This window comes from Myotis nattereri (genome assembly GCF_964212035.1).
Source record: "Myotis nattereri genome assembly, chromosome: 5".
Taxonomy (NCBI): Eukaryota; Metazoa; Chordata; class Mammalia; order Chiroptera; family Vespertilionidae; genus Myotis; species Myotis nattereri.
In genome coordinates, this window is record NC_138080.1 from 90,109,380 (window position 1) to 90,135,331 (window position 25,952).

Consider the following 25,952-nt stretch of genomic DNA (forward strand, 5'->3'; position numbering starts at 1 on the left):
ATTTGTCTCTTATAATTCCTTCTTCTTTGCTGAAATCTGTTCACACATATTATCCATATTTTCAACTAGATTCTTCAACATGTTAATGAGAGTTTAGGTCTTCGTTCAATAGTTCTAACATCTGGATCATATCTGTATGTAGTTTTGACTGTCGAAAAATGGCTTGGTTTTTGTGTATCTCATTTATTTTCTTGATTGCCAGTCAATGCTTATATACCACTAGAGACTGCGTAAAGAGTAGTAATGCTTGGAAATGAACAAGCCTCTTCTTCTGTCAGGCTGTGTGGGTTTGGTCAATTTAATCAGGAATTGAGCTGGGTTTGGGTTTTGTTGTTGCTATGGTTGCCTTCAGTGTACCACAGCTTTCATATCCTCCAGCATTATTTTGTGCTTTAGGTTAGAACTGAAGAACTTTTCTTAAGGGTTGATATTTCATCCTTAGCTTTCGGCTGTCCTGCATACCTGCACCATTGTGGTTAAGTCTGTGCATTTGCTCACCCTCACCAGCTGATATTTGTTACTAGCCGCTTCCTAGGTGGTTAGTGGTGGAGGGGCCAGGGGTTCTTTGTTCTAATTCAGTCTCAGTCTTAAGTAGGTCCCTTGTGGCCAGGTCTTGGAAACAGGCCTTTTCTTAGTATTTCTGCCCCTCCTCTCCGTGGCAACCGAACCGTCTTGTATTTGCAGCCGGCCCTTCCTATAGTGAGTGGTAGGAAACCTTTAATGGAATTGGTATAGAATCCTGGGGCTCAGTCTGGACTGTCCCTCTCTAAGTTGGGTTTTTTCTTATCTTGTTCCAGCAGCAGTGGAGACAGGATTTGTTTCACCCCATGACTTAGGCCTTTATGCTCCTTATGAGGGGAGGTATAAAGAGAGGAGGCAGGCTTTCATGTCTTTTCATGAAAAGTGGCAGCAGATCCCTCCTGCATGCCTCCAAACCAAGGGATGCTCTCAGAGTTCCAGCACCACTCCCTGTCCCTGCGGGTCTTTCTTGTGAACACCTGGTGAAGGTCATGGGAGGAGCTTGTGAACGCATGCAAGTTTCCTTAGTGTCTGAAGCTCTCTGGGGTTTTAAAATGCCATGTTAGCCCAGAGTTGGCCTTTAACAATTCTTTCATTTTTTTGTTGGTTTCCTCTTACCTGCTCATATGTGCTCAACACTTCTTCCTCCCATGCTCTGCTACAGGTGAACCACTCTATGTCTGATCTCTTTGGAGGATCTACCCCTCCTTAAAATTCAGCGTATTTGACTGCTCTGCCACAACTCCTGAGTTCCACTTTTATTTATTTTTAAAATATTTTTTTTTATTGATTTCAGAGACGAAGGAAGAGATAGAAACATTAATGATGAGAATCATCAGTTGGCTGCCTCCTGAATGCCCCCTACTGGGGATCAAGCCCGCAACCAGGGCACATGCCCCAACTGGGAATCAAACCATGACCTCCTGGTTCATAGGTCAATGCTCAACCATTGAGCCACACAGGCTGGGCTCCACTTTTATTTTAAAAGGAAAATTTGATCACTTCTGTAAACAGAAAATTAATATGTTTGGTTTTTTAAAAACGTATTTATTGATTTCAGAGAGGAAGGGAGAGGAAGATACAGAAACATCAATGATGTGAGGGAATCATTGATTGGCCGCTTCCTGCATGCCGCACACAGGGGATCAAGCCCACAACCCAGTGCCCTGACTGGGAATCGAACCGTGACCTCCTGGTTCATAGTTCGATGCGCAACCACTGAGCCATGCCAGCCAGGCTAGTATCATGTTTAGATGTAGCCTTAAAAACAAGTACAAGGAAAATTTTTTAGTAAGTAACTACTGTTGTCTGCCAAAGGCTCTGAGCCAGAGGCCTATTAAAAATATGTTAGATGTGACAAACATAAGAGTGATTCTTTTTCCTTGATTTTTAAAAAAGTATGTTTTTCTTGATTTTAGAGAGAGGAAGGGAAAGGGAGAAACATGGATGAGAAACACTGATTGGCCACCTCCTGCATGCCCCCTCCTAGGGATTGAACTGCAACCCAAACAGGTGCTCTGACTGGGAATGGAACCAGCGACCCCTTGGTGCATGGGATGATGCTCAATCCACCGAGCCACACCTGCTGGACTTTCCTTGATTTAACCAGAAGGATGGAGGCTGAGGGGACAAGAGAGGAAACAACTTTCTCACCATTTGATTCCATATTATTTAATGTTACATTCATTTAACACTTAGTCATTATCTTATGTAGGTGTCTCACACCTAAAGTGAAATATATTTCACTACAGATGCCCTGACCATAAGAAAATGAGGATAAAAGTACAGGAGTGCCCTCTTATTTGTGTGGGATACTTTCCAAGACCCCCAGCAGATGCCTGAAACCATTATAGTACTGAACACTATATATACTATGTTTTTTCCTATACATACATACCTCTTTACATCAAGGAAGCACTTTATGGTGTCTCCTTGGCATATCCCAATTGCCAGCATCTTAGGGGCCATTATGAAATAAAATAAGGGTGATTTGAACCCAAGTGCTGCAAAACCAGTAGTGGATCTGATATCCAAGACAGCTAAATGACTAATGGGTGTGTACAGCTTGGACAGTTAGACAAAGGGATTATTCATGTCCCAGGTGGGAAACAGCATGAGGTTTTACCATGCTATTCAGAATGGCATGCAATTTAAAATTTATGAATTGTTTCTATCTGGAATTTTCCATTTAATATTTTTGGACCATGGTTGACTGCAGGTAACTGAAATTCTGAAGAAGGGAAAACTACTATATTAACAATTGAGCAAGTGACTTAGCTCTGAGTTTTTTGTTTTGTAAGCAGAAATATTTTTAAATATATTTTTATTGACTTCAGAGAGGAAGGGAGAGGGAGAGATAGAAACATCAATTATGAGAATCATTGATTGGCTGCCTCCTGCACGCTCCACACTGGGGATTCAGCCCGCAACCTGGGCATGTGCCTGATCGGAAATCAAACCGTGATCTCCTGGTTCATAGCTCGATGCTCAACCACTGAGCCATGCTGGCCTGGCTAGCTCTGAGTTTTTGTTTGCTCCAGGGTGCCCTTTGAATGGAATACATGAGAAACAGATGACAAAGGGGCCTGGATTTGGCCCTGAAGGAGTTTGCAATCCAGCAAAGGAGCTACACACATACAAAACCCCATCATACAAGGAAGAGGTGCTACAGGTGAAGATCACACCTAGATGGAAGAGAGAGAGAGGAGGAGGAGGAAAGTAATTTTGAAGGTGCAGTGAGAGGGAGGAGTATTCGTAGAGGAAACACCAGAACAAGAAAGCTCAAGGCAAGCAAGATATTTGGCTTATGACAGAGAGACATATGTAGATGAAAAAAAGATAAAAGATCAACAGCTATATAAATAAGAAAAGGATGATAGTATTACTCAACAAATAATGGGTGCCTGCTATTTGTAAGGCATTGTTCTAGGCTTCACAGATATGGTAATTTTTTAAAAGACAAAAATCCCTGCACTGTGGAGCATATGTTCTAGTATGAGTACTTAGAAAAAAAAAACAGAGTACACAGTTAATGGGATGGTGCTTAATGCTATGGGGGTGGGGCCACAGAGGGGGATAGGAAATGTATTTAGGGGGGAGGGCAGTTTACATCATTCAATGTGGCAGTGAGGGAAAAAGCCTCACAAGGAAATACAGGGTAGGGCAAAACAGATGAAGCAGGTTGAGTGGCTACTAGTTGGGGTTGGGCCATTTTATATATTTGAAAGGATGTCTTTGGGAGCAATGACCAAGGATAGAACCTGGTAGAAACCAGCAACATAACATTTATATAATGGTTCTGAATGTGTTTATAAGGAGCTCAAGTAACATCTACCCATACAGTGTTACACTGAACCAACTTGATCTGAGGTTTTTGGCTTAGTTCACGTAAAGAAATGGACGAAGGAAGCATGCCATACTGACTCTCATACAACTTTCTGGACTCCCTCCATCTTCTGACTGATCCATGCTGTTCCAGTCTTCATGAAACCAAACCAAAGACATCCAAGCTTCGTCTGCTTTATTTCACTACATTAAGCAATAAGGCAAAACAGGAACCTGCCATTCATAAAGATCAAGGAGTGCCCCTCATTCCCAAAAGGGACCAAAAAGGATGTTTCTTCACAAATACACATGACATTTAGCTCATTACACCTACAAGCATTCTGAACAAAAGAAAACGTTGGTGGGCTAATCAAATCACAAATCCAAATTAATTTTGCCTTAAGTTTCCAAAAGTGTAGCCTCTAGTGTTAATGACATCTAATTCGCCTGCAGCGGTGCACACTGACTGTGCCTTAAAAATCTAATCTAATATACAAAAGCAACAAGAAAATTCTGAGTTCACCAGCTGCCGGTGGCGAACCATTTTTACTCACACAGAATACCAGCTTGCACTGAAAACTTTTTTGAGGAAACAAATCAATGGCTCTGTTATTCTGTAAGTTCATTTGGCTCATGAAGAAAAACATTTCAATGATCAAAAGTGTTTTTGTGTTTCTGTGTCACGGGGTGGTGGGGGGTGATGAGACCCATTATTTCAACCTTATTACTTTTGGGAAAAAATACCAGCTATATGCCATAAATATACAACATACAACTGTGTGTAGTCTATGCAAATGTGTAAACTAAGAAAGCTATTGTCTACTTTGATGCTCTTTCTCCGCTGGCAGATGAGAGCAGTGGCTTCACAGTAAGGTAGTGAAATAAAAATTAATTTGACACTCTGTGGGGGTCACAACAAATTAAACTATTTCTATAGTTTGCAAATTTGTTATTATACAACACCTGCCCCAACTTTTAAGAGGCTAAACCTTACTTATTATTGTCATAATATTAGGGGTATTTTTTCTTACTGTAGCATATATATTACTCTGTGGAATACTGTTTTATAAAATTGGCTTGATCTTAAGAGTACCACTTAGTGTCTTTCAAAGGCTTCTTAGATGTAGTTATCTTCCAGGGAGCTGGCAAGATACTTGGTCCTGTCTATATCCTAGATTTCTATGTATCTTAACCTTTTCTTCTAAACTAAAGGCTTGAACTTAAAAACAAAACCAGGGTAAACAGAAAATTTCTCTTTTTACCAAAAGTCTGCTGGCCATTTGCTAACAATGCGTTTACAGAAAGTGTGGTACAGCTTGTGGTCTACTGTCTCAAGTTTCATTGTAGAAAACATCACAGAAATTCAGGTTAACAACCCAACTCCAGGATACAGAATGGAAACAGAATGTGAGCTGTTAGGCAAATGTTCTGGGCTGCTTGCTGAGCTATTTTACAATCAAAATGGTCTTATTTGACATACCATATGATAAAAGTCAAACTCAGGAAGGGGAAAGGTTCTTTCTGAATATCCAGTTTGGGATTCAAGAGATTGTAACTGTTAATCTCCCCTTCAAATCAACGGAGAGAACATTAGTTGAGATCATGCTTACGATCTAACCTTTTAAGATGTTTTGTGCATTCCAGAAGTGAACTTGTCCACCAAGTTTTCTTTGGGCCCTTTCCAGGTCCCAGATATTCAGAATAATCTATTGAGTTAAAGAGGCAGAGCAGAGAAGGGGTGTTGAGTAAGACATATCAAGACTGCCTCCCTGTGGAAGCATTAATCCCTGGGTATTACATCAAAATTTAAAGTGAATGGAATTTGCCAACCCCTGATATGACATGTAAGTGCCTTCTTCTCAACTTCTTCTTAAAAAAAAAGTTCCATATTCTACTTGGAAAATTTTTTAAGAGCAACCAATAAATAAGTATCCTATATTCACTCAGAAGAGAGCAGATGAGAGTGCCTTAAGAATTTCCAATCATCAGAACTAAGACAATGTGACAATTCCATTTTTCTGTCACATGGAAATCAATGGCACGATGGTGGCCACGATGGCAAGTGAAGAGATATGTTCAGACTGCTAGGTTATCTCTAATGGAATGCAGGAAGCAGTTGGTACATTGAGACCAACGCCAGATTGTGGCCAACAGGCCTACCTTTCAGTTATAATTTTCAGTTCGTCTGTGAGATTACGATCCTGTGTGAGATCGGACCAGGAGATAGTGTGTCAGTTTCTCAAGTGGTAACTCTAATGCCACCCGAGGAACAGCCACCCCTTTTCCTCAGATGGAGCTATGCTGTTGTATTCAACGTGCAGGGTTCAGTGAGGGAGACACAGACTTTCTGGTGTTAACAGAAGTGAGAGGAACAGCAGCTGCCCTGTGTTCCTAATGCCTGGCCTAGGCCCGCCCTCCCAGGACAGGACTCAGTAGTGTGTGGGACATTGTTATAACAAGGGCTAGTGAAGCAGCTTCCACGTTCTAACGTGGACTTGTGGTGACACTGTCCTTTGGGCTCTGCCCACCAGTGAAACCTTTAAGGAAGAAGTGGGCCCAAGCTGAGTTCCACGTGCTGAGTGAGCCAGATGACTTCTGTGCCCTGGTCACTCTCTTCGATGGGGCGGATGGGCGCTGCCAGGTTTTTAAAATCATGCTTCATCTTAAAGCACACGGTCACTTCGCCCTCCTCACGTTGTGGGGTCACCTTGATGAAAATGCCCACTTTGTTGGCCTTTCTGAAGGCTATAATGCTATGGGAGGAAATAAGCACAGCGTTAGGCAGGTCACAAGTCAGCCAAGCCACTAAGACTTACAGTCATTTTATGGCCCCACAGGAAATCTCTGATGACAAGATAGAACCACCATCCTGTTTATCAGCAATGAAGAGTTTCTTCAGCAAAATGTTGATCTCCTTATTTTTTAAGTGTTATAAAAGTAAAATATAATCAAGTTCAAATGGTAAAAAGTAAAAGCCTTTCCCCTTATTATTTCCTTCTGCATGAGGGAAAAACTGCAAACACTTTGTTTTTACAGTAACCTACCAGGTATTTTTCTGTATTTATAATTTTCTGCTTTAACCAACACAAAAGGGACACATTATTCTACAACTTGCTTTTTTTTTTTTCACTCTGTTTATCACGAACGCTTTTCCATATTGGTACATAAAGATCTTCTCCATTCTCCTTCGGAGTTTCCTAGTATTCTATTCTATATTTGCCATGACTGTCATACACTGAGGTTGTTGTCAATGTTCCTATTATAAACAAGGGTACTCGAAACCCCTTTTTTACGTTCATCTTTGTGCATATGTGGTAATATTTCTATAGAATAAACAGTGGTCATAACTCAGAGTTAAAGAAATTTCTGGAACACCATAAATCAGTGTTTTTGTAAATAACTTCTATAAACTGGGAATTTTTAGAATAGAAAAAATTCTCTCTAGTTTAAGTTTCCATTTCAGTTTTCTCTGACATGCACCTGAAGTTTTTGATTTAATAACTTAGCTTCAGCCCTTAGCTGGTTTGGCTCAGTAGATAGAGCGTTGGCCTACGGACTGAAGCGTCCCAGGTTCAATTCAGGTTAAGGGCACATGCCCAGGTTGCTGGCTCAATCCCCAGTAGGGGGTGTGCAGGAGGCAGCCAATCAATGATTCTCTCTCATCATTGATGTTTCTATCTCTCTCTCCCTCTCACTTCCTCTCTGAAAAAAATAACTTCAAAAAGTAATGAACAGAATTTGAGCTACTGCCCAAATGATACTCAGTCACTCTCAGAAATGTTATTGGAATTAAACATTTACATATTTAAACAGTACTGCATAACTTTACTTTCCAGATATCTAAAAGTTATTTAAAGTATAGTAATGTGAAATATATTAATTCAATTTTGTCAATCTGTCTGGAATTTAATATCTCAGATGATCTGTAAGTTGACATTGGCTTAACCAATTTATGTACCTAATGAATGTAACTTAAGGACCCACATAAAGCAAAAGATTACAGAGAACGCATTTCGTATTGTAGTTATAAACCTTTGATTTGTATCAGATTCTTTTTTTTAAAAAAATTCAGTCAAAAACAGAAAAAGGAGCCGAAACCGGTTTGGCTCAGTGGATAGAGTGTCGGCCTGTGGACTGAAAGGTCCCAGGTTCGATTCCGGTCAAGGGCATGTACGTTGGTTGCGGGCACATCCCCAGTAGGAGATGTGCAGGAGGCAGCTGATCGATGTTTCTCTCTCATCGATGTTTCTAACTCTCTATCTCTCTCCCTTCTTCTCTGTAAAAAATCAATAAAATATATTTTTAAAAAAATAGAAAAAGGAAAAAGTCTGTCTTTCTATCCTTAATTCCCAGGCAAGCACTGCCATCTGGGAAGCTTAAAAAAATTTCAGATTTCTGGTACCCCCCCTCCTCCACCCCCAAACCTGTTGAAAATAATCTCTGGGGTAGAGCCCAGGATTCTACAGAACTATAAAACAAAACAAACCACCTGCCCTGATGTTTCTCAACTTAATCCATAATCACTGTACACACTAATCTTACCTTTGCTCTCACTTTATTTTTCCAACCCATCCTATGTTCTCTCTTCTTTCCAATATCTTGCTGAGGGAGCTTCTGATTATTCTGTTACAAAATCTTAAATGTTCCCTGTGCCAGTATGTTAAGCTACTGCTTCTCAGCTCCAGGCCCACCTTCTACATCTTGGTTTGTGACCCAGGACTCTGCTAACCACATTTCTGCTCTGTAAGCTGGCTTCTTGTCAGGTTCCTGTTAGGGCGACTCTAAAGGGAGACTAGAGCCTACAGGAAGGAGGGGCTTGCTCTTCCCTGGGAGCTTGCTGTTTGTGTGCGGTTCCCATGGGCATCACTCCAGCAATGCTCCTTCACCCAGAAAGTGGCAAGAGCCAGCTACAGTTTTCCAACTCTTGCATAACCAGCTGCATCGTGCATGCCTCTTCTGCCACCCTGAGATGTCAGCACCTGTAAAGCGTGTCCCCTCTCACCTCCCCACAGGTCTGAATTTCTGCTCCACGGGGGTCCTCCTTCAAGTTTCTACATTTTAACAATTTTAACCATTTCGCTTTGTTCCCCCAGCCCTGGGGTGGTAGCTGTTTCATAAAATTGCCATCTCTGGGATACTTCAGAGTTTTTTTTAACCTTTGAAGTTACCCAGTTAACAATTCTTTATATTAAATCCTCTCTGTTCAAATAATTGACATGATTTCTATCTTCAGACTGGATGCTGATGATGCACTCCCTTCAGGAAAAGGTTTGGTCTTTCACTTTTCAGTTATTAGGTATGAGAGAGTAAAATCTACTAATCAGATCACTGAGAGAGTGAGGGTAGGGGTGGACAAATCCAATGATAAATCTATAGGGATAGTGTATTCTGTTAGCAACCTGTATTCTGTCCACAACCATTATAAACCATGTACTTGAAATGTTTTTAACATGGGAAAATGTATTTATGTGAAAAAAACAAAGGTTAAAACAACGTGCTTACAGCATGATACCAATGATGGAAGGACAAACACCAAAATGTTAATGATGCTTATCTCTGGTGGTTAGATTTTATTTTCTTCTTCATGGTTTATATGCATTTTCAAAATTTCTATAATAATTATTTTTATAAGAAGGAAAACTTATTTTTTAAATGCAGATAAAATATTTAGGATCTCTAAGTAGGCCTCCTGTATCAGCCAATGTGGGGGAGACGGGGTGTCACAGAAAGATCACTCACTCGGGATCATCCTGAAAGTCCTGGGGCTCTGCCAGCTCGTCGTACTCAGCGGCTGCGTCCTTGCCGGCCAGCACCAGTTCCTTGGGCGGTACAACCACCTGGAAAACAAGAGAGACAGGCCTTCCTTAGAAGAAATCTGTGTCATAGGACATTCATTCAACAGCAAAGTATTACAGATATTTAGAAATAATTATCAAGACTCAAGAAACATAGTATGATAGCACTTACATGAAGTTTAAAATCACTGTTTAAAAACAAAGACATTTCCAGTAAAAATATAAGGACAAAAAGATTTAAGGGAATGATAAAGCCAAGGGAGTGCTTACTTCACTGTGGCTGCATTGGGAAATTCAAGTGGGAAGGACGTAGGGGTTTTAATTTAGTCTTTAATATTCTATTTCTTAAGGGGATGGAAGTACATGGGTCTTTGCTACATTAGTCTTCAAACTTTGTGGTGTATGTGAAACAGGTCATCTTTTTTTTAATACTTTTTTTTTTTTTTTTTTTTTTTTTGATTTCAGAGAGGAAGGGAGAGGGAGAGAGAGATAGAAACATCAGTGATGAGAATCATTGATTGGCTGCCTCCTGCACGCCCCCTTCTGGAGATTGAGCCTGCAACCCCGACATGTGTCCTTGACCAAAATCGAACCTGGGACCCTTTAGTCCGCAGTCTGATGCTCTATCCACTGAACCAAAACAGCTAGGGTTTTTTTTTTTGTTTTTTTTTTTAAGAAACACATAAAGGAGAAACACGGGTTGCGACATAGTATTTTCTGAAACGGGGACGCTGGGGATGTTTATGGTCATGGAAAACAAGCATTCTTCAGACTTATCCTCCTGTTGTAACTAGGCTTCAACTTTGCTATGTCAGAGGTTAACAGATAAAGTCAACTACATTTCTAATTATGGATACAAATGTGGCTGAGGGGTGTAAAGAGAGAGAAATACAGCAAATTCACAAGCAGGGTATATGCATCAGGCAGTTACTTCTGTTCCTACCATTACTGGAACAGCTTAGTGTTATCCAACAAAAATAAAAAGAAACAAGGAGAGAGGTGTGTCACCTCTCTTCGGAAGTAATGCTAATAAGTGAAATCGTAAGTCCTCCACTTAAGGACTAAAAGGAAGACAGCCCTCATACATACAGCGCAAGGAAGACAAAAGGGATAGGATAAAGACATTCTCTACTAAGAAGTATTATTTGAATAACAGCTAAGTACAGACATAGGTATCCTTTCTACCAATCTCTATTAATAAATATCACGTTGAATTATGAGTCAGTAATAGATGGCCTACAGAGAAAGGTCTTGATCTAAAATATCAAGTACTAGATGAATCACCAAATAGCGAAATGGAGAAAGGCCATATTTCATTCATTCACCTAACAATGAAAGTCAAAATCAACTATTTAATATTTAGTTAGTGCTATGTATCCTCTATATAGGCAGAACGCATATAGAGGAGGCATACCAGCTTTTAAAGGAGGTACTATTTCCTATGAGTCTTGCAGAATAAGCATTCATTACACTGCAAGAGTGGTATGGGCATGTATGCCAGGAGAGTGGGGACAGGAGAGGCATTCTAGATAAAACAAATAGCATATGCAATTCTCCAGTGGGACAGTTCACAACCCATTGGATCTGCCTGGATCTCAACCAATAATACGTATGATTTGGAGAATGTTAGATTTGGGGATCTGGCGGAAAACCATCTGAAGAACAGAGAGGTGAGGACATTAAGGAGCTCTTCTGCTATGTCAAGGAATTTGAATTTCATCTCAGAGTCAGAGGAATAGCAAGTAATCAGCATGCCATGATCAAAATTAGATTTTAGAAAGATCATCCTGGTGACAAGACAGAAGGTGGACTAGAATGGAAGTGGGGGTGGACTGAAAACAGTGAGGTCAGTTAGGAAATTACTACAGTCCAGGTAAGAAGTGACGAATCTTTCAAACAGGGCAGTGGCAGTGTGTCTGCAGAGAAAGTAAAATCTTCGGAGGTAGAATCAAAAGAACTGATGACTACTTGGATGTAAAAATGAGAGACAGCACAGAGTCCTTTAAGCCAGGTCAAATGAGGTCACTCCAGGAAAAATCAGGGTCAGAATAAGGCAAAATGCTCCCACCTTAGCAGTGCTGTTGGTATTATCAGGGTCCCCTTCATCGTACTCCAGCAGTGTCACATGGGTGAGGTTCTCCACTGGATTCGTAAGAGTCAGGAGAACCTGGCTCTCCTGTGAAATAGGAAAAGCATCTCAGAAATGTTCCACTACTGCCACCTAGGTCCACTTTCTTAGCTGCTATACCAAATATTTCACAAAATCATCACCTGTCTTTCCCAATCAGTTCTCGGAAATAACACCCACCTATACCTCTCCATCACTGCATTCTCCAAATGCTCACTCATTCCTACTCTATTATTTATATGTTAGGCCATATACTCTCTAGAGTTGCTATTTCACTGAAGAAATGGGACAGATCCCATAGAAAGGGCAAGTTACTGATCCAGAAAGCCTAAGAAATGTATATAATCTAAGTGATTAAAGTTTACAACTCTTGCTCCACCCAGTCCTCCACTTAAGGACTAAAAGGAAGGAAGCCCTCATAAATAAAATATGGGAGCCATAGGCTCATCAGATATAATAACAAAAAAATGGCACATCAAGACTGTAAGATGTTTAAGATTTTTTGAACCATAGTTTACCTGTATGTACTCTGAGATTAGCAAAGAAAGTTTAAAATGAACAGGGACTTTATAAATGTCTTCATGGGCACCATGAAGGGGAAGAACTGAAGAGGCTGCTGTAGACCTAGCTGGTTTGGCTCAGTGGATAGAGTGTTGGCCTGTGGACTGCAGGGTCCCAGGTTCAATTCCAGCCGAGGGCACATGCTGGGGTTGCAGGCTCAAGCCCCAGTAGGGAGTATGCAGGAGGCAGCCGATCAATGATTCTCTCATCAATGACCTTTCTATCTCTCTCCCTCTCCCTTCCTCTCTGAAATCAATAAAAACATATTTAAAAAAAGAAAAAGTAAAGAGGCTGCTGCAGAATGTTCTACAATTCATAATTGGGTATAGGGGGAGGAAAGGGCATAGATAAGGCCCTCCAAGTAGAGAGGGGCTGTGGTATAGAAGAAATCTAGATGCTTCCTGTTATCGGCTGCATACGCACACGAGATGATGGAAAAGAGCTGAAGACGCCGGTGGGGTTCAACGTCTCTTTCCCCACCCATTTCCATCTCTCTATATGTGCACACTGCTCCTTCTGCATACATTCATAGATGTTAAGAATCCCACCTAAAGAACTTTAAAATCTCAATCCCTTTATTATTCCAAACTTTCTTCTCTTTTATCCCTTGCTCACTGCATCCATGCCAAATATACACAGCCACCTACCCACACATGCACACATCTTCAATCAAGGAATTCTTTCTTTTCCTGTTAATAAAGCAAAGTACTAACCTTCATGTAGCGGAGGTTGGGAATCGACATGATTCTCACTTCTGGGATGTAATTGCTGTGAATGAATAAAAAAATGCACTAATAGTCACTGGAGTCTCAAAAAATTACTTTTTTTTAGATAGTGCAGCAAAGATATGATTTCTTCATGTTAATTAGAACATGTCAAATGAAAAGAATTTTAGAGAATCATATCTTCACTATAGTAAGAACCTAAGACATTAGAACAAATTGGTAATGAGTTCTTTCTAAAATCTTATGTATCCTTCTACTTTAGAGCCGATAGTTGTGTGGGTATCATGGAAGATACATATTTCTGAGAATTTATTAGTTCATTTCTATAAATCTAAAAGCTAATTATAGGATCCAAGAATGACTGAATACCATATCGCAGGAGTATAAAAACACTAGCACACACTTTTATATAGTACTTACTATGTGCCAGGTAAGTTTTTAAGTACTTTTCAAATATGAACTCCAGTACCCTTCACTGCAACTGCATGTGATAGGCATTATTATTACCCCCATTATAAAGACGAAGCAGCTGGGCTTGGGAAAAGAAGGAACCTGCTGATAAGTGGCCAGGATTCAAACCCAGGCAATCCAGCTCCAGGGTCCTTGCTCTTACCCACTATCTTATGCTGCCTTTCAAAATAAGACCACAAAATTGTACTCACATGTGTTTGTTCTGGACTCAAACTGTCCAGGTTCAAATCTAAGTTCAATATTTATATACCAAAATATCTCTCTGTAAAGGCCAGGACAAGATATTTACCTCTTTTGCTTTGTTTCCTCAATTTTAAAATGAGGAGAACAATAGTATCTATGCCTTGAGGTTATCATGAAGAATACATTAAATAATGTACGTAAAAGTGCTTGGAACAAAGTACTCATAAATGTTAGTAATTGTGCATATCCTTCCTATATATAATAAAAGGCTAATATGCAAATCGACCAAATGGCAGAATGACCAGTCACTATGATGTGCACTGACCACAGGGGGCAGACGCTCAACACAGGAGCTGCCCCTTGGTAGACAGTGCTCTCCCACAGGGGGAGCACCACTCAGCCAGTAGCCGGGATCACAGCTGGTGAGCACAGTGGTGGTGGCGGGAACCTCTCTTGCTTCCATGGCAGCACTAAGGACCCATTGGGGGATGTCTGTGTGGAGCAGGCCTAAGCCGGCAGGCAGACATCCCTCGGGATCCCGGACTGAGAGAGGGCGCAGGCCAGGCTGAGAGACCCCCTTCCCCAAGTACACGAATGTCATGCACCGGGCCTCTATAATTAACATAAGACAAAATCTATTGCAGACACTAAATGTGTGTGTATTGGGGGGGGGGGGGGGAGTGGTTATGGGGAAGTGAACCTTAAAACAGAGGTAATAAGGTATTTTAACTTCAGATTAAGTATTTTCCACGCTGGTCATCAGGTCTACCTGAGTAACTTAATTAAGAAATTAATGTTAGGTACATCCTGCCATTCAAGATTTCTGTAAAGTGTGTAATTCTTAATTAAGAAAGGTGTGTGTAGGGACTTTATATGTACCATTTTTATAGTTTTCTTCCTTGCTAACCAGTCATGTATTAAATAATAGTTAGGAAAATAGAACATATTTTATGGTGATTTACATTTATAAAGCATTTGCAAACATAATAGCTCAAATGATTCTTCTCACAACCCTTAGAGGGAGGCAGGACTGGTATTCCCATTTCACAGATGAGGGAAATAAGTTTAGACAAACAGAGTAAGTAACAGAACCCATACAAGGCCCTTTTAGTGCCTTTCCTCCTAACTCACCAGATCAGCTCTTCTCAACCTTTTGACTGGCACTGACTTTTTAATTGCTGCATAATATTCTACAGCATCAGTGTATCTCAATTTAATCAACTACTTCTTAATAGTGGCTAATCAGCTTGACAATGAAATTATTTCAAGCTTTTGTCATTAAAATGTTATAATATACATCCTTATAAATGTATCTTTAAATATTGGTACTTTTGTTTCTACAGAATAGATTCCTGAGATGGTACTGCTGGGTTAAAAGTCTGTGTAATTTCGTCTTGCTAATCCAAACCATTCTCCAGAAAAGACTAGCAAATCACAAGCCTACCATCAATATGAGAAAATATTCACCCAAATTCTCAGAAACACCAGATGCTTTTTATTTTTTTAAAGTTTTTCTAACAAGTCTCAGCATCTTTCCATTTGGTATTTATTGGCCATTCAAATTCCTCTTTTGTGAGCTGCCTGTTCAAATCCTTTCCAATTTGTAAGGAATTCTGCAGTCCACGGTATTAAACTTACTTGTCAAGAATGGCAAATACTCTTTTCTTTTCTTTTTAATTTAAAAAATATATATTTTATTGCTTTTACATAGAGGAAGAAACATTTGTAGAGAGAAACATCAATGAGATGGAAACATTGATCAGTTGACTCCTCCGTGCCCCCTACTGGGGCTTGCCCTTGACCAGAATTGAACCCGGGACCCTTCAGTCCGCTGGCCAACGCTCTATCCAGAGCCAAACCAGTTAGGGTGGCAAATACTCTTTCCTGTTCTACTGTCTCAAGACTTTGTTTTTGTCGATTCTGTTTTTACAATTCATGTTATTGTTTTTTGCTAAGGTCAAAGCTGTCTATTTTTTCCTTAGTGCTTCTGAGTTTCCTGCCTTACTTACCCTAGGACAGACTCTCGCACCCTAAAGTCAAGACAATATTTTTCTCATTTATCAAAATATTCTTCTTGTTTGACAAGTGATTTTCATACACAAAAATTCCCTCATACTAACAAGTCCCAGTAAGTTAACACTAACTTAGTCACTTTTATCATATTCAGTGAAGCATTATTGGAACATAGTTAAATAAAATGAACATTGTTACAGGGTACTCTTCAATCTACTATACTCTATTATTATTTTTTACTTTAATTTTTAAAAGATCATTTCCAAACTTTGTAATTTGTAATGAATGACGAGTGACTCTCTACCCAACAGTCCACCTACCTCAATGCCCCAGACCACACTATCACTGTGTCACAAATACAAACATATCCTAGATTTTGTCTATAGATTTGCCTTAAACTTCATGGTGTATAATTCAAAACATAAACAGGACCAGAACAAGATTATTTTGATGTCATTTTCCTTTTCTTTTTTAAGCAAACAAACAAAAAAAAAATCCACACAACCTAAAACAGTAACCAAAAATACCCATCCCAAAATACTCACACAGCAACCAGCTGGATTTTAAATTTGATAGATGTTGGATTAAATTCTGGCTTGCTTAAATTATGTTCACATTTCTAAAAAAGTAAAAAATATATCAGAGGAAAAAAAGAACAATTCTGCTGATCCAGGGAGCTACTAAGTTTAGAAGGATAGCATTTACTAGAGCCGTGGTCGGCAAACTGCGGCTCGCGAGCCACATGCAGCTCTTTGGCCCCTTGAGTGTGCCTCTTCCACAAAATACCACAAAACACCACCTGCGGGCATGCACATACAGTGCGATTGAAACTTCGTGGCACATGCACAGAAGTCAGTATTTTGTGGAAGAGCCACACTCAAGGGGCCAAAGAGCCGCATGTGGCTCGCGAGCCGCAGTTTGCCGAGCCGCTATTTGCCGACTGCTGTACTAGAGTTTTGTTTTACTAGTGTTTTGCTGCAAAAACACATGTTTTGAAATACTGTGTGCTACAGATAACCAACATATACAAAAGATGTTTTGAACTTCTGGATATAGCAACCATACTATCAAAAATTACATTGTTGCAATACAAACTACTGAAGTAATAAAACTAACATAATGAGTACTTACTATATGTGCTAAACAATGTAGATTTTGTTTATTTTTCTTCTTTCTTGTTTTCTTTTATATTACTTTTTAATCCTTTTTATTTCCTCTCTACTAGCCTAGAAGGTATACATTCTTGGTTTAAGTACATTTAAACATCACATCAACTTATGAGGTAGGTGTATTATTGACCCCATTTCATAGATGATGAAAATGGGGGAGAGGAAAAATACATAATCTGTGCAACTTCATGGAGCTAGTAAGAATTGGAGCATTTAAATGCAAGTGTTATGATTCCAGATATCATGTTTTAAAATACAGTAACAATTATTTACTTATATCTTGAATGGGTACTACATGTACTTGGTTAAAAAAACTGTTTTAACAATATAAAAAAGGTACACTATAAAGATACCCATTACCTGTCCCCCTGTGCCTCTCCCGAGCCAACCAGTTTCTCATATGTTTTTTCACAAATAGCCTATGCATATAAAAGTATATGAATACATCAACTTTCTTTTTCACAATAACATACAAGGGCCATTCTTCTACCCTTTGATTCCACCCCCCCCCCCCCACACACACACTTAGTCTTGGAATTCCACGCCAGCACATACAGAAGTGCCTCTGTATCCTACTTAACGATTCCTATTACTTCTTTAACTGTACCCAGATTGATGTTTCTATGATTTTGCTTCTACAAAATCATAGAAACACGTATTCTGCAATAAGTATTCTTATACATCAATCATTTTCCACATGTGTAAATGTCTATGTAGAATACTTTCTTAAAAGTGGATCAATAGGTATGTGCATTTGTCATTTTGATAGATACTGCCAAACTGCTAACTTCTGCCAACCTGGTAATTTATGAAATGGTATCTCACTATAGTTTCAATGTACATTTCTGATTACTGTGTAAGTCTGAGTAGCTTTCCTATTTATTGGGTTTTGGGATTTCCTCTGCCATGACTTGTATGTTAGTATCTACTGGTTATTTTTATACTAAGATACCATTTCCTTACTGATTTGATAAAGTTCTTTACATACTCTAGATACTAATCCTTTGTTAATTATATACCTTTCAAATTACTTTTCTCAGTCTATGGTCTCTTTTCATTTCATTATGGGTTTTCTCTGAAGAGTGGGTTATCAAAATGATACCCCCCCCTCCTGTCTCTCTCAAATCAATAAACATATCCTCAGGTGAGGATAAAAATACTCTTATTATCCCTAAAAAATGAACAATTCTTTTAATAGCATAAAAAAATACAATGTTTAAATTTCCCCAAAGGTTTCATAAATTTTCTTTCCTTCCTCATTCTTCTTTCTTTCTTTCTTCTCTGGTCCCCTTCTTTTTTTTCTGTTGTTTAAATCAGGAATTAGATAAAGTCTACACAATGTGATTGATATGCCTCTTAGGTCTCTTCTGATTTCATGCTGTGTTATTTGGTAACAGTAGCCACTATTCACATGTGGTTAATTAAATGAATTTAAGATGAAAGATTCAGTTCCTCAGATGCACTGTCACATTTCAAGTGCTCAGTAGCCACATGTGACTAATGGCAACCATGCTGGACTGTGTGATACAGAATACTTTCATCATCAAAGGGAGTTCTGTTGGATAGGACTGATATAAAAGGTTTCCTTTCTGTGGTTTTCTTTCTTTTACAATTTATTTATTGAAGAAACTCCGTTGCTTCTTCTATAGATTCCCAGAGCCTGGATTTTTCTTCTTTGTTACTTTATTTTAAATTGATTATTTTTTATCAGTCCTCTTTGTTTCTACTCTACTAAACTAATAGCTAAATATTCTTTCACTAATCTTTTAGGGGTTATTACTATGAACTTAACCTTCTGATACCATATCTGTAAAACAAGGGTAACAATAGTACCTACACCTCACAGAGTGGTAAGGATTGAATTTATGTTGAAAGTATTTAAAATGTGCCTGGACACCTATACATTCTCTGTATTTACTATCTTCCAGAAATGTTTATATTGTCCAGACACCAATCACGTTGACTTTATTTTTGCTTTTCCCTGATACAAATGGCAACTTTACTTACCCGGCAGCGCAGGGACCTTTTGATCAGAAGATGTTTGTGACGAGGATACAGCTGAGAAGCACAGACTGGCTGGAAGTCAGGCTGTAAGAGGCGTTGCTGAAGGGTGGTTACTAGCATGAAAGGTAGAAACCAGCCTCAATTTAGGGACTTGCTCAATATCAGACTTATACAAAATAATTACATAAAACAACACTGCTTTTGTGAATAGTATTCTTCAAAAAACTACCATATAGGAATGGGACATTTTAAAATTCTTCAAATGTTTATTTCTATTATATCTACTTTCTTTTCGACGATGCATTTTACTTATAACAACTATGCTATTAAAAATCTCAAGTCACAAGGCATAAGAGTAACAAAAGTAGAATAAGTTGTAAAATATAAACCAAGTAGAATCGTGTATAAAATTACCCTCTGTTAAATTGACTGGTCTTGTATAATAGTCTTCAGGTAGAGGTTCCACTTCATCTACAGCTTGAGCTGGCTCAATCTTTATCTCTTTCTGATCCTCTCCTTCTTTAAGGCTAAAAGAGGAAAAGTAGTCATTTCTCAAGGGTCCACCTGATTATCTTCAAATTCTATGATATCAAAAATTGAAGTATTCCTCTATTATAGAATATTCTTTCTGTTTAAGTCTCTTATAAGTACGAGAATCTTCTTCACCACTGGCAACTGTTATTTATTTATTTAAAAATCACATTCCTTCAATATTCATTTTGATACCTGCTTTTTCTCCTCAAAGGCACTTAATGTCCAAACTTACGAAAGTCCAGCCAGGGTACTGATGGTTGCACCAGCTCGTGGTCGCTGAAGCCTGGTTCCAAGACCATATTTGTCCTAAACAGAGTTCAGAAATTCCTATTAGAAGTTCCACCTTTAAACAGCCTATTTATCAAAAGAAAGAATTTTGAGTGGGACAGCATAAGAAGCTCAGGGAAATAAGCAAAAAACAAGCAAACAAAAACAACTTCTTTTAAAGAGAGAAATTTGTAGCCCCCACACCATCTTAACCTATATAATAAAAAGCTAATATGCAAACTGACTGAATGGTAGAACAACCGGTCGCTATGATGCGTACTGACCAACAGGGGGCAGATGCTCAACGCAGGAGCGGCCCCCTGGTGGTCAGTGCGCTCCCACAGGGGGAGCACCGCTTAGCCAGAAGCGGGGCTCATGGCAGGCGAGTGCAGCAGCGGTGGCAGGAGCCTCTCCAGTCTCCATGGCAGCGCTAAGGATGTCTGTCAGTCGGACATCCCCTGAGGGCTCCTGGATTGTGAGAGGGCACAGGCTGGGCTGAGGGACCCCACCCTCCACCCGAGTGCAAATTTCGTGCACCAGGCCTCTAGTTCTTAAAATGGTAATTAAAGTACCAACATGAAGACTGAAAATACATTAATATAGTAAACTGAACAAAATGTGAATTTTTGTTTAAACTAGTAATCTAAATATCTAAGTGATGGTTTAGAACAGAGCTATGTGGAGTGTCTAAGACACATGATGAATGTCTTCTTGGAACACCAGTGATCATCTGCTACTTCTTCAGGGCTAGCAAGAATTATAAAAGAGAACTTACCACTACATGAATAGTGTGTTGCTGTAGGCCCCAAAATAGCAGCAGGTTGCAACAGAGACAAAAAAAAAATTGCAGCATAAGATAGAAGCAAACTCATATAGCAGGCAGGTTATGTGGGAAAGTTGAAAGAATTATGCATTTAATTCAAATCCCTCTCCTAAATACACTGGTGCATATGTTGTTTGTACCACTGGACTATGCAGAAAAACTCATTAAGATTTCATTAAGTCTTTGGCAAATGTAAAGCCTTGTGAGTTTTTTTATTTTTATTGATTTTTTTTTTTTTTTTTAAAGACAGAGAGAAAGGGAGAGGGAGAGATAGAAACATTGATGAGAGAGGAACATCATCAATCAGCTGCCTCCTGCACGGCCCCTACTAGAGATTGAGCCTGCAACTGAGGTACGTGCCGTTGACTGGAATTGAACCTGGGACCCTTTAGTCTGCAGGCTGATGCTCTATCCGCTGAGCCAAACCAACTAGAACTGCCTTGTGAGTTTTAATGCTTTATTAAATTCTAGATATTTTTATATAGACCTTACCAATTTGTAGGATTTTGATAGCTTAACGAATTCTCAGGCAGAAGCAGTATGACAAGTTACTTAACCTATACAGATCACACTTCCTCAACTGTAAAATGAGAATATACCAGGGGTGGGCAAACTTTTTGACTCGAGGGCCACAATGGGTTCTTAAACTGGACCGGAGGGCCGGAACAAAAGCATGGATGGAGTGTTTGTGTGAACTAATATAAATTCAAAGTAAACATCATTACATAAAGGGTACGGTCTTTTTTGTTTTTTTAGTTTTATTCATTTCAAATGGGCCGGATCCGGCCCGCGGGCCGTAGTTTGCCCATGGCTGGAATATACCATCTATTCCACAAGATTATGATGATTAAATAAAATAATATGTGTAAAGTGTCTAGCACAGTGCTTGACACATCATTCATTGCCATTCAACAAATGGTATTTATGAAATGCCAACCTGCATGGCTCCAAGCAAACACACAGAAAACAAATTGTTCTGTGATAGCAAATAAAACTTGGGGACAATAATAAAAGCCCCAAATCTTAATCTTTTTCTTCTGATGGGTAGCATGCAAACTAGTAAAGAATGACTTCCATAAATACTTCCTATCAAAAATTACACTTGCATATATTATTATCTATTTAGCCACACAAGTACACTGTGTAAAACTCAAGAGTTTTTTTATACTGGAGAAATATGGGAGGTGCCCCCCAAATTACAACTAGAGTCAGAAAACCACCACTATGAGGATGTCAAAGGTGGGCTATATGGGAATATGAATAAAATCTACCACTTCTGAGTTTCTATAATATCCCAAAGTTGTTACAGTTCTGTGGTGCCTATAGAATTAAACACTAGCCTCTTTGGAGAATAATCAGAAGAGAAAGGGGAGTGATGGAGAAACACAAATGTCCTTAAAACTCAGAGAGCTAATGATGTGGTAAAAGCATAACCTTTCTGTTACCCATCCTTCAGGAATCTAGGGACAAGGGCAACTTTCTGAAAGAGTCACAGTTCTCATGTCACAGAGGTCTTGACCAATGAACTGCTAACTCCTTTTTGTGCTAAGTGCTCACCGAAAAAGCCAAAGGCATATAGTTTCTACGCCGTGCCAGTTTCTTGCGATCTCGTTCAACCTTCTCTTTCTGAGCAAGCTGCTGGTAATATTCAATCAGTTTGTTCATCTGTAACAAATCAATCAATGACTCAGTATTTTGTTTCATGAAAAAGCTAACAGGAAACATACGAAATTAATCAACTACACTGCTAGACACATAATAAACAGAGAAAACAAATTATTAAGGTGGCAAGTTTGCCCTTTTCTTCAAAGAGAATTTATCTTCTTTACATGATCCATTTCGGAATTGAAATGGAACCCTCAAGGTGAACAACGGGAAGAAATGGGCAATGAAAAGGCTTGGAAATGTCATGCTCTCTCTTCACTGTTCTTTTACTTCATTACTTACTCCCTCTCACAAATGCTCCTATTTTTTCTGCATGCCCACAAGACCATCTATTTCTAAGAATGTAACATGTCATACTCCATATTCTCCACTGTAACCCACATTTTCATTCTTAAAATATATTTTAATAAAAACAATGTTATGTTAATTGGGAAAAATTTAATTAAGTGAAACTTATTTAAACAAAAAATAAGTGAAACTTCTCTTTTATCTCTTGTGCCCAAACCTACCCTGCCCTCACCAGAGGTATCCATTATTAGAGTTTAGATAGCTTTCTTACACATTAACAGGCACAGGTATGACATTAAAAAAAAATTCATGTATAGACATACAGCATTTATATGTATAAAATAAATACAGGTCTTTTTATTTTTCATATAAGAAAAAAACTTATAACATTCTTTTCCACTGAAATTATCAAAAACTCCCCATCCAGTACAAATACATCTGCCTCATTCTTTTTTAAAAGCTGCATCTTATTATACAGGACAGATGTCTTATTAGGTATTTAACCATTTTCTATGATAGGACTTAACGGTGTCCTGGAACCCACACTTGTCCTCTCACTTCAGTAGCAATTATGTTTTAGAAATACTAATCTGATCCTGGCAAGTCTTAGCTTAAAACCTTCAAAGGCTTTTCAGACTCCTTACCTCAGTCTACATGGTCTGACAGCAAGTACTTCCCTCCAGTAGCTCGATGCTAAGCTCCATTCATCACACTCACCTTGTCTACAACCTGCTTTCCTTCTTCCACTTATTAGCTCCTTGCATATGCAGTCCCCCTGCCTTCAATTCTTTCCCTTCTGTGCCTGCTGTCCTCAAATCTTAGAAACATCCTCAGACACAGACCTAGTTAGTTGAAATTCCCCCTAATTAAATGTCCACATGGCACAATTTCTCTTCTTCATGTTACTTAGTTTTTCCTGTACCTGACGATTATTTGATTGATTTTGTTTTCCCATTAGACTTCAGCTCTATGAGGGTAGAAACCAAGTATCCTTATTGTTCAGGACAGTCCCTGGCACATAGTAAGTGCTCGATAAATGTGTGATGAATGAATATATATTTTTGTGCATAAGTGTAAGTATTTCTATAGGTCAGAGTCCAGAAAGTAGATACTGCTGAGAGCTCAAGAAATTTGTACTAATTTACACTTACAACAGTATATGTAAAAAGATCCAATTCCCCACACCATCATCCAGGATATTTTCAATATTTCTAATTTTTGCTAATGTCGTAAGTGGATAATTATAAACTGTATTTAATCTGCAGTTTGTACATACTTCATTTCAATAGTATTTCATTATCTTTTTCACATTCTAGTTCCAGGGCCAAAAAAAATCAGCTCTAATGTATACGTTAGAGATCAATTCTGTATGAACTGTTAAAGGATGCTCCAGTCATTATTCTATAAGCAACCATTATTGAGTCAAAGGGCATCTTCTAAATTTGTGGTGTTTCCAGGAACTAAGATGTCTATATGTTGATGATACTTCCAAGAGTATTTGAGAACTGATGGAAACGCAACTTAGTTGGTGGGTTATGTGAAAAACAAAAGCATATTGTTTCCTTTGTCTAGTTCACACTCGAGTACAGAACTAAAACTATACCTAAGTTTTTCTATTAACTTAATGGGGGGAAAACTGCCACTGTGATTTAATATCTTACAATGAGAAGCACTTTCTATGTGTAATAGACACCAAAATACATGTCATGGGCTTCTAAGCATAGGCCATATCCACTGATAAAATGGAAGATACTGAGTCTTCCTCTCCATCTTTCCTTATTTCATCCTCTCTCTAATGACCCTTTACTTACCCGTTGAGTGTGAGGATTTTCAGGTTCCTGCCAACCACCACTAGCTGCAAAATAAAGAAACATTAAACAAGAATTTTATAATTTTATTTTCACAAAAATAGGTCATTCTGCAGGCCACAAAACTTAAAAAACATAAAATCACAGAACTTCCAAGAATGAGTCCTAGAAATGATATAGACCAGAATGCTCAATGATAATGACGACCACCACTGCTAACATATGTATAGCCAGGCACATTTTATTCTCATAATAATGTTGTGCAGTGGGGACTCTTATTATTAGCCTTATTTTACAAATGAGGAAATTGAGGCTCTGAAAGTTATATAACTTGTCCAAAGTCACAAAGATAGTAAGTGGTAAAGCGAGGATTCAAAGTCTGACTCCAGAGACCCTGCTCTTATCTGCAACACTGCAATTTCTGTTTTATGGCCCTGGTTTGGAAAAAAATTTCTTTTATAAGAAACGAACTGCACAGATCATAAAGGAAAAGATTATTCCAGAAAGTTAAAAGTAAAACCATAATGAATACTTTCAACAAATGGTGCTGCAACAACTGGATACCCATCTACAAAAAAATGAACCTTTGCCTTACCTCACAACACATACAACACTTACTCTGAAATGGACAATAGACTTACATGTAAGAGCTAAAACTATAATCTCCATAGAAGAAAACATCAGTGAAAATCTTAGTGACCTTGGGTTAGCCTAAGTTTCTTCACTAGGATACAAAAGGCACAAGCTATGAAATAAATTGATAAATTAGACCTCATCAAAATTAGAAATTTGTGTTCTTCAAAAGATACTGGTAAGAAAATAAAAGGCAAGCAAGCCATAGACTGAGGGAAAATATTTGCAAAACATATACTGAACAAAGGACTTGTACCCAGAATACACAACTGTTACAACTCAATAAAAAGACAAAATTCCATTAAAAAATAGGCAAAAGATTTGTACAATCATTTCACCAAAGAAAATATATGGATGGCAAAAAAAGCACATTAAGACAATGCAAAGTAAAACCACAATGAGGTATCACTACACACTCACTGGAATGGCTAAAATGAAAAAGACTGACAATATGAAAGGTAGTTGAGGAACTGGAATTCTCTTACATTGCTGGTGAGGGTCCACATGGTATAGCCACTCTGGAAAATAGTTTGGCAGTTTCTAGTCATTAAATGTACACTCTCCCTACAATCCAGCAATTCCACTCCTAAGTATTTACGCAAGAAATATGAAAACATATCCACACTAAGACTTGTAGGCAAATGTTCATAGCAGCATTATTCATAAGACAAAAACTAGAAAAAAAATCCAAATGTCCATCAACTAGACATTGAATAAACAAACTGGTATAACCCTACAACAGATACACTACTCAATAAAAAGCAAAAATATGGGTGAACCTCAAAAGCATTATGTTAATGAAAGTAGACACAAAAGACTATGTACTACGAGACTCCAATTGTATAAACCTCCAGAACAGGCAAAATTACAGTGGTGGGAAGCCTATCAGTGGGGCAGGAGCCAGGAGGTCAGGGCAAGAAACTGACAGCAAAGGGGCAAGCGGAAACTTTTTTGGGTGATGGGATTTTTCTGTTACATGATTGTGATGGTGGCTCTATGAGTATACACATTTGTCAAAAATCATAGAAGTCTACACTTAAAA

The 25,952-nt window shown here is 38.7% G+C and overlaps 1 protein-coding gene across 2 annotated transcripts in view; it reads right to left on the minus strand.

The window, feature by feature from the left end:
- Window positions 1–4,022: 4,022 nt before the first annotated feature.
- Window positions 4,023–25,952, minus strand: part of DCTN4 (dynactin subunit 4) — a 33,468-nt gene continuing 11,538 nt past the window's right edge. Inside the window, exons 4-14 of one of the 2 annotated variants that reach the window (XM_081091021.1) lie at window positions 24,281–24,324; window positions 22,074–22,181; window positions 20,469–20,489; window positions 19,659–19,732; window positions 19,307–19,419; window positions 18,896–19,005; window positions 16,265–16,338; window positions 13,041–13,095; window positions 11,707–11,814; window positions 9,583–9,680; window positions 4,023–6,596 (exon numbers count right to left, since the gene is read on the minus strand). In XM_081091021.1, coding sequence (XP_080947147.1) covers window positions 6,383–6,596; window positions 9,583–9,680; window positions 11,707–11,814; window positions 13,041–13,095; window positions 16,265–16,338; window positions 18,896–19,005; window positions 19,307–19,419; window positions 19,659–19,732; window positions 20,469–20,489; window positions 22,074–22,181; window positions 24,281–24,324 — 1,019 coding nt within the window. In that variant the 3' untranslated portion in view covers window positions 4,023–6,382. The remainder of the gene's footprint in view (window positions 6,597–9,582; window positions 9,681–11,706; window positions 11,815–13,040; window positions 13,096–16,264; window positions 16,339–18,895; window positions 19,006–19,306; window positions 19,420–19,658; window positions 19,733–20,468; window positions 20,490–22,073; window positions 22,182–24,280; window positions 24,325–25,952) is intronic. The other variant, XM_081091022.1, reaches the window with a different exon arrangement.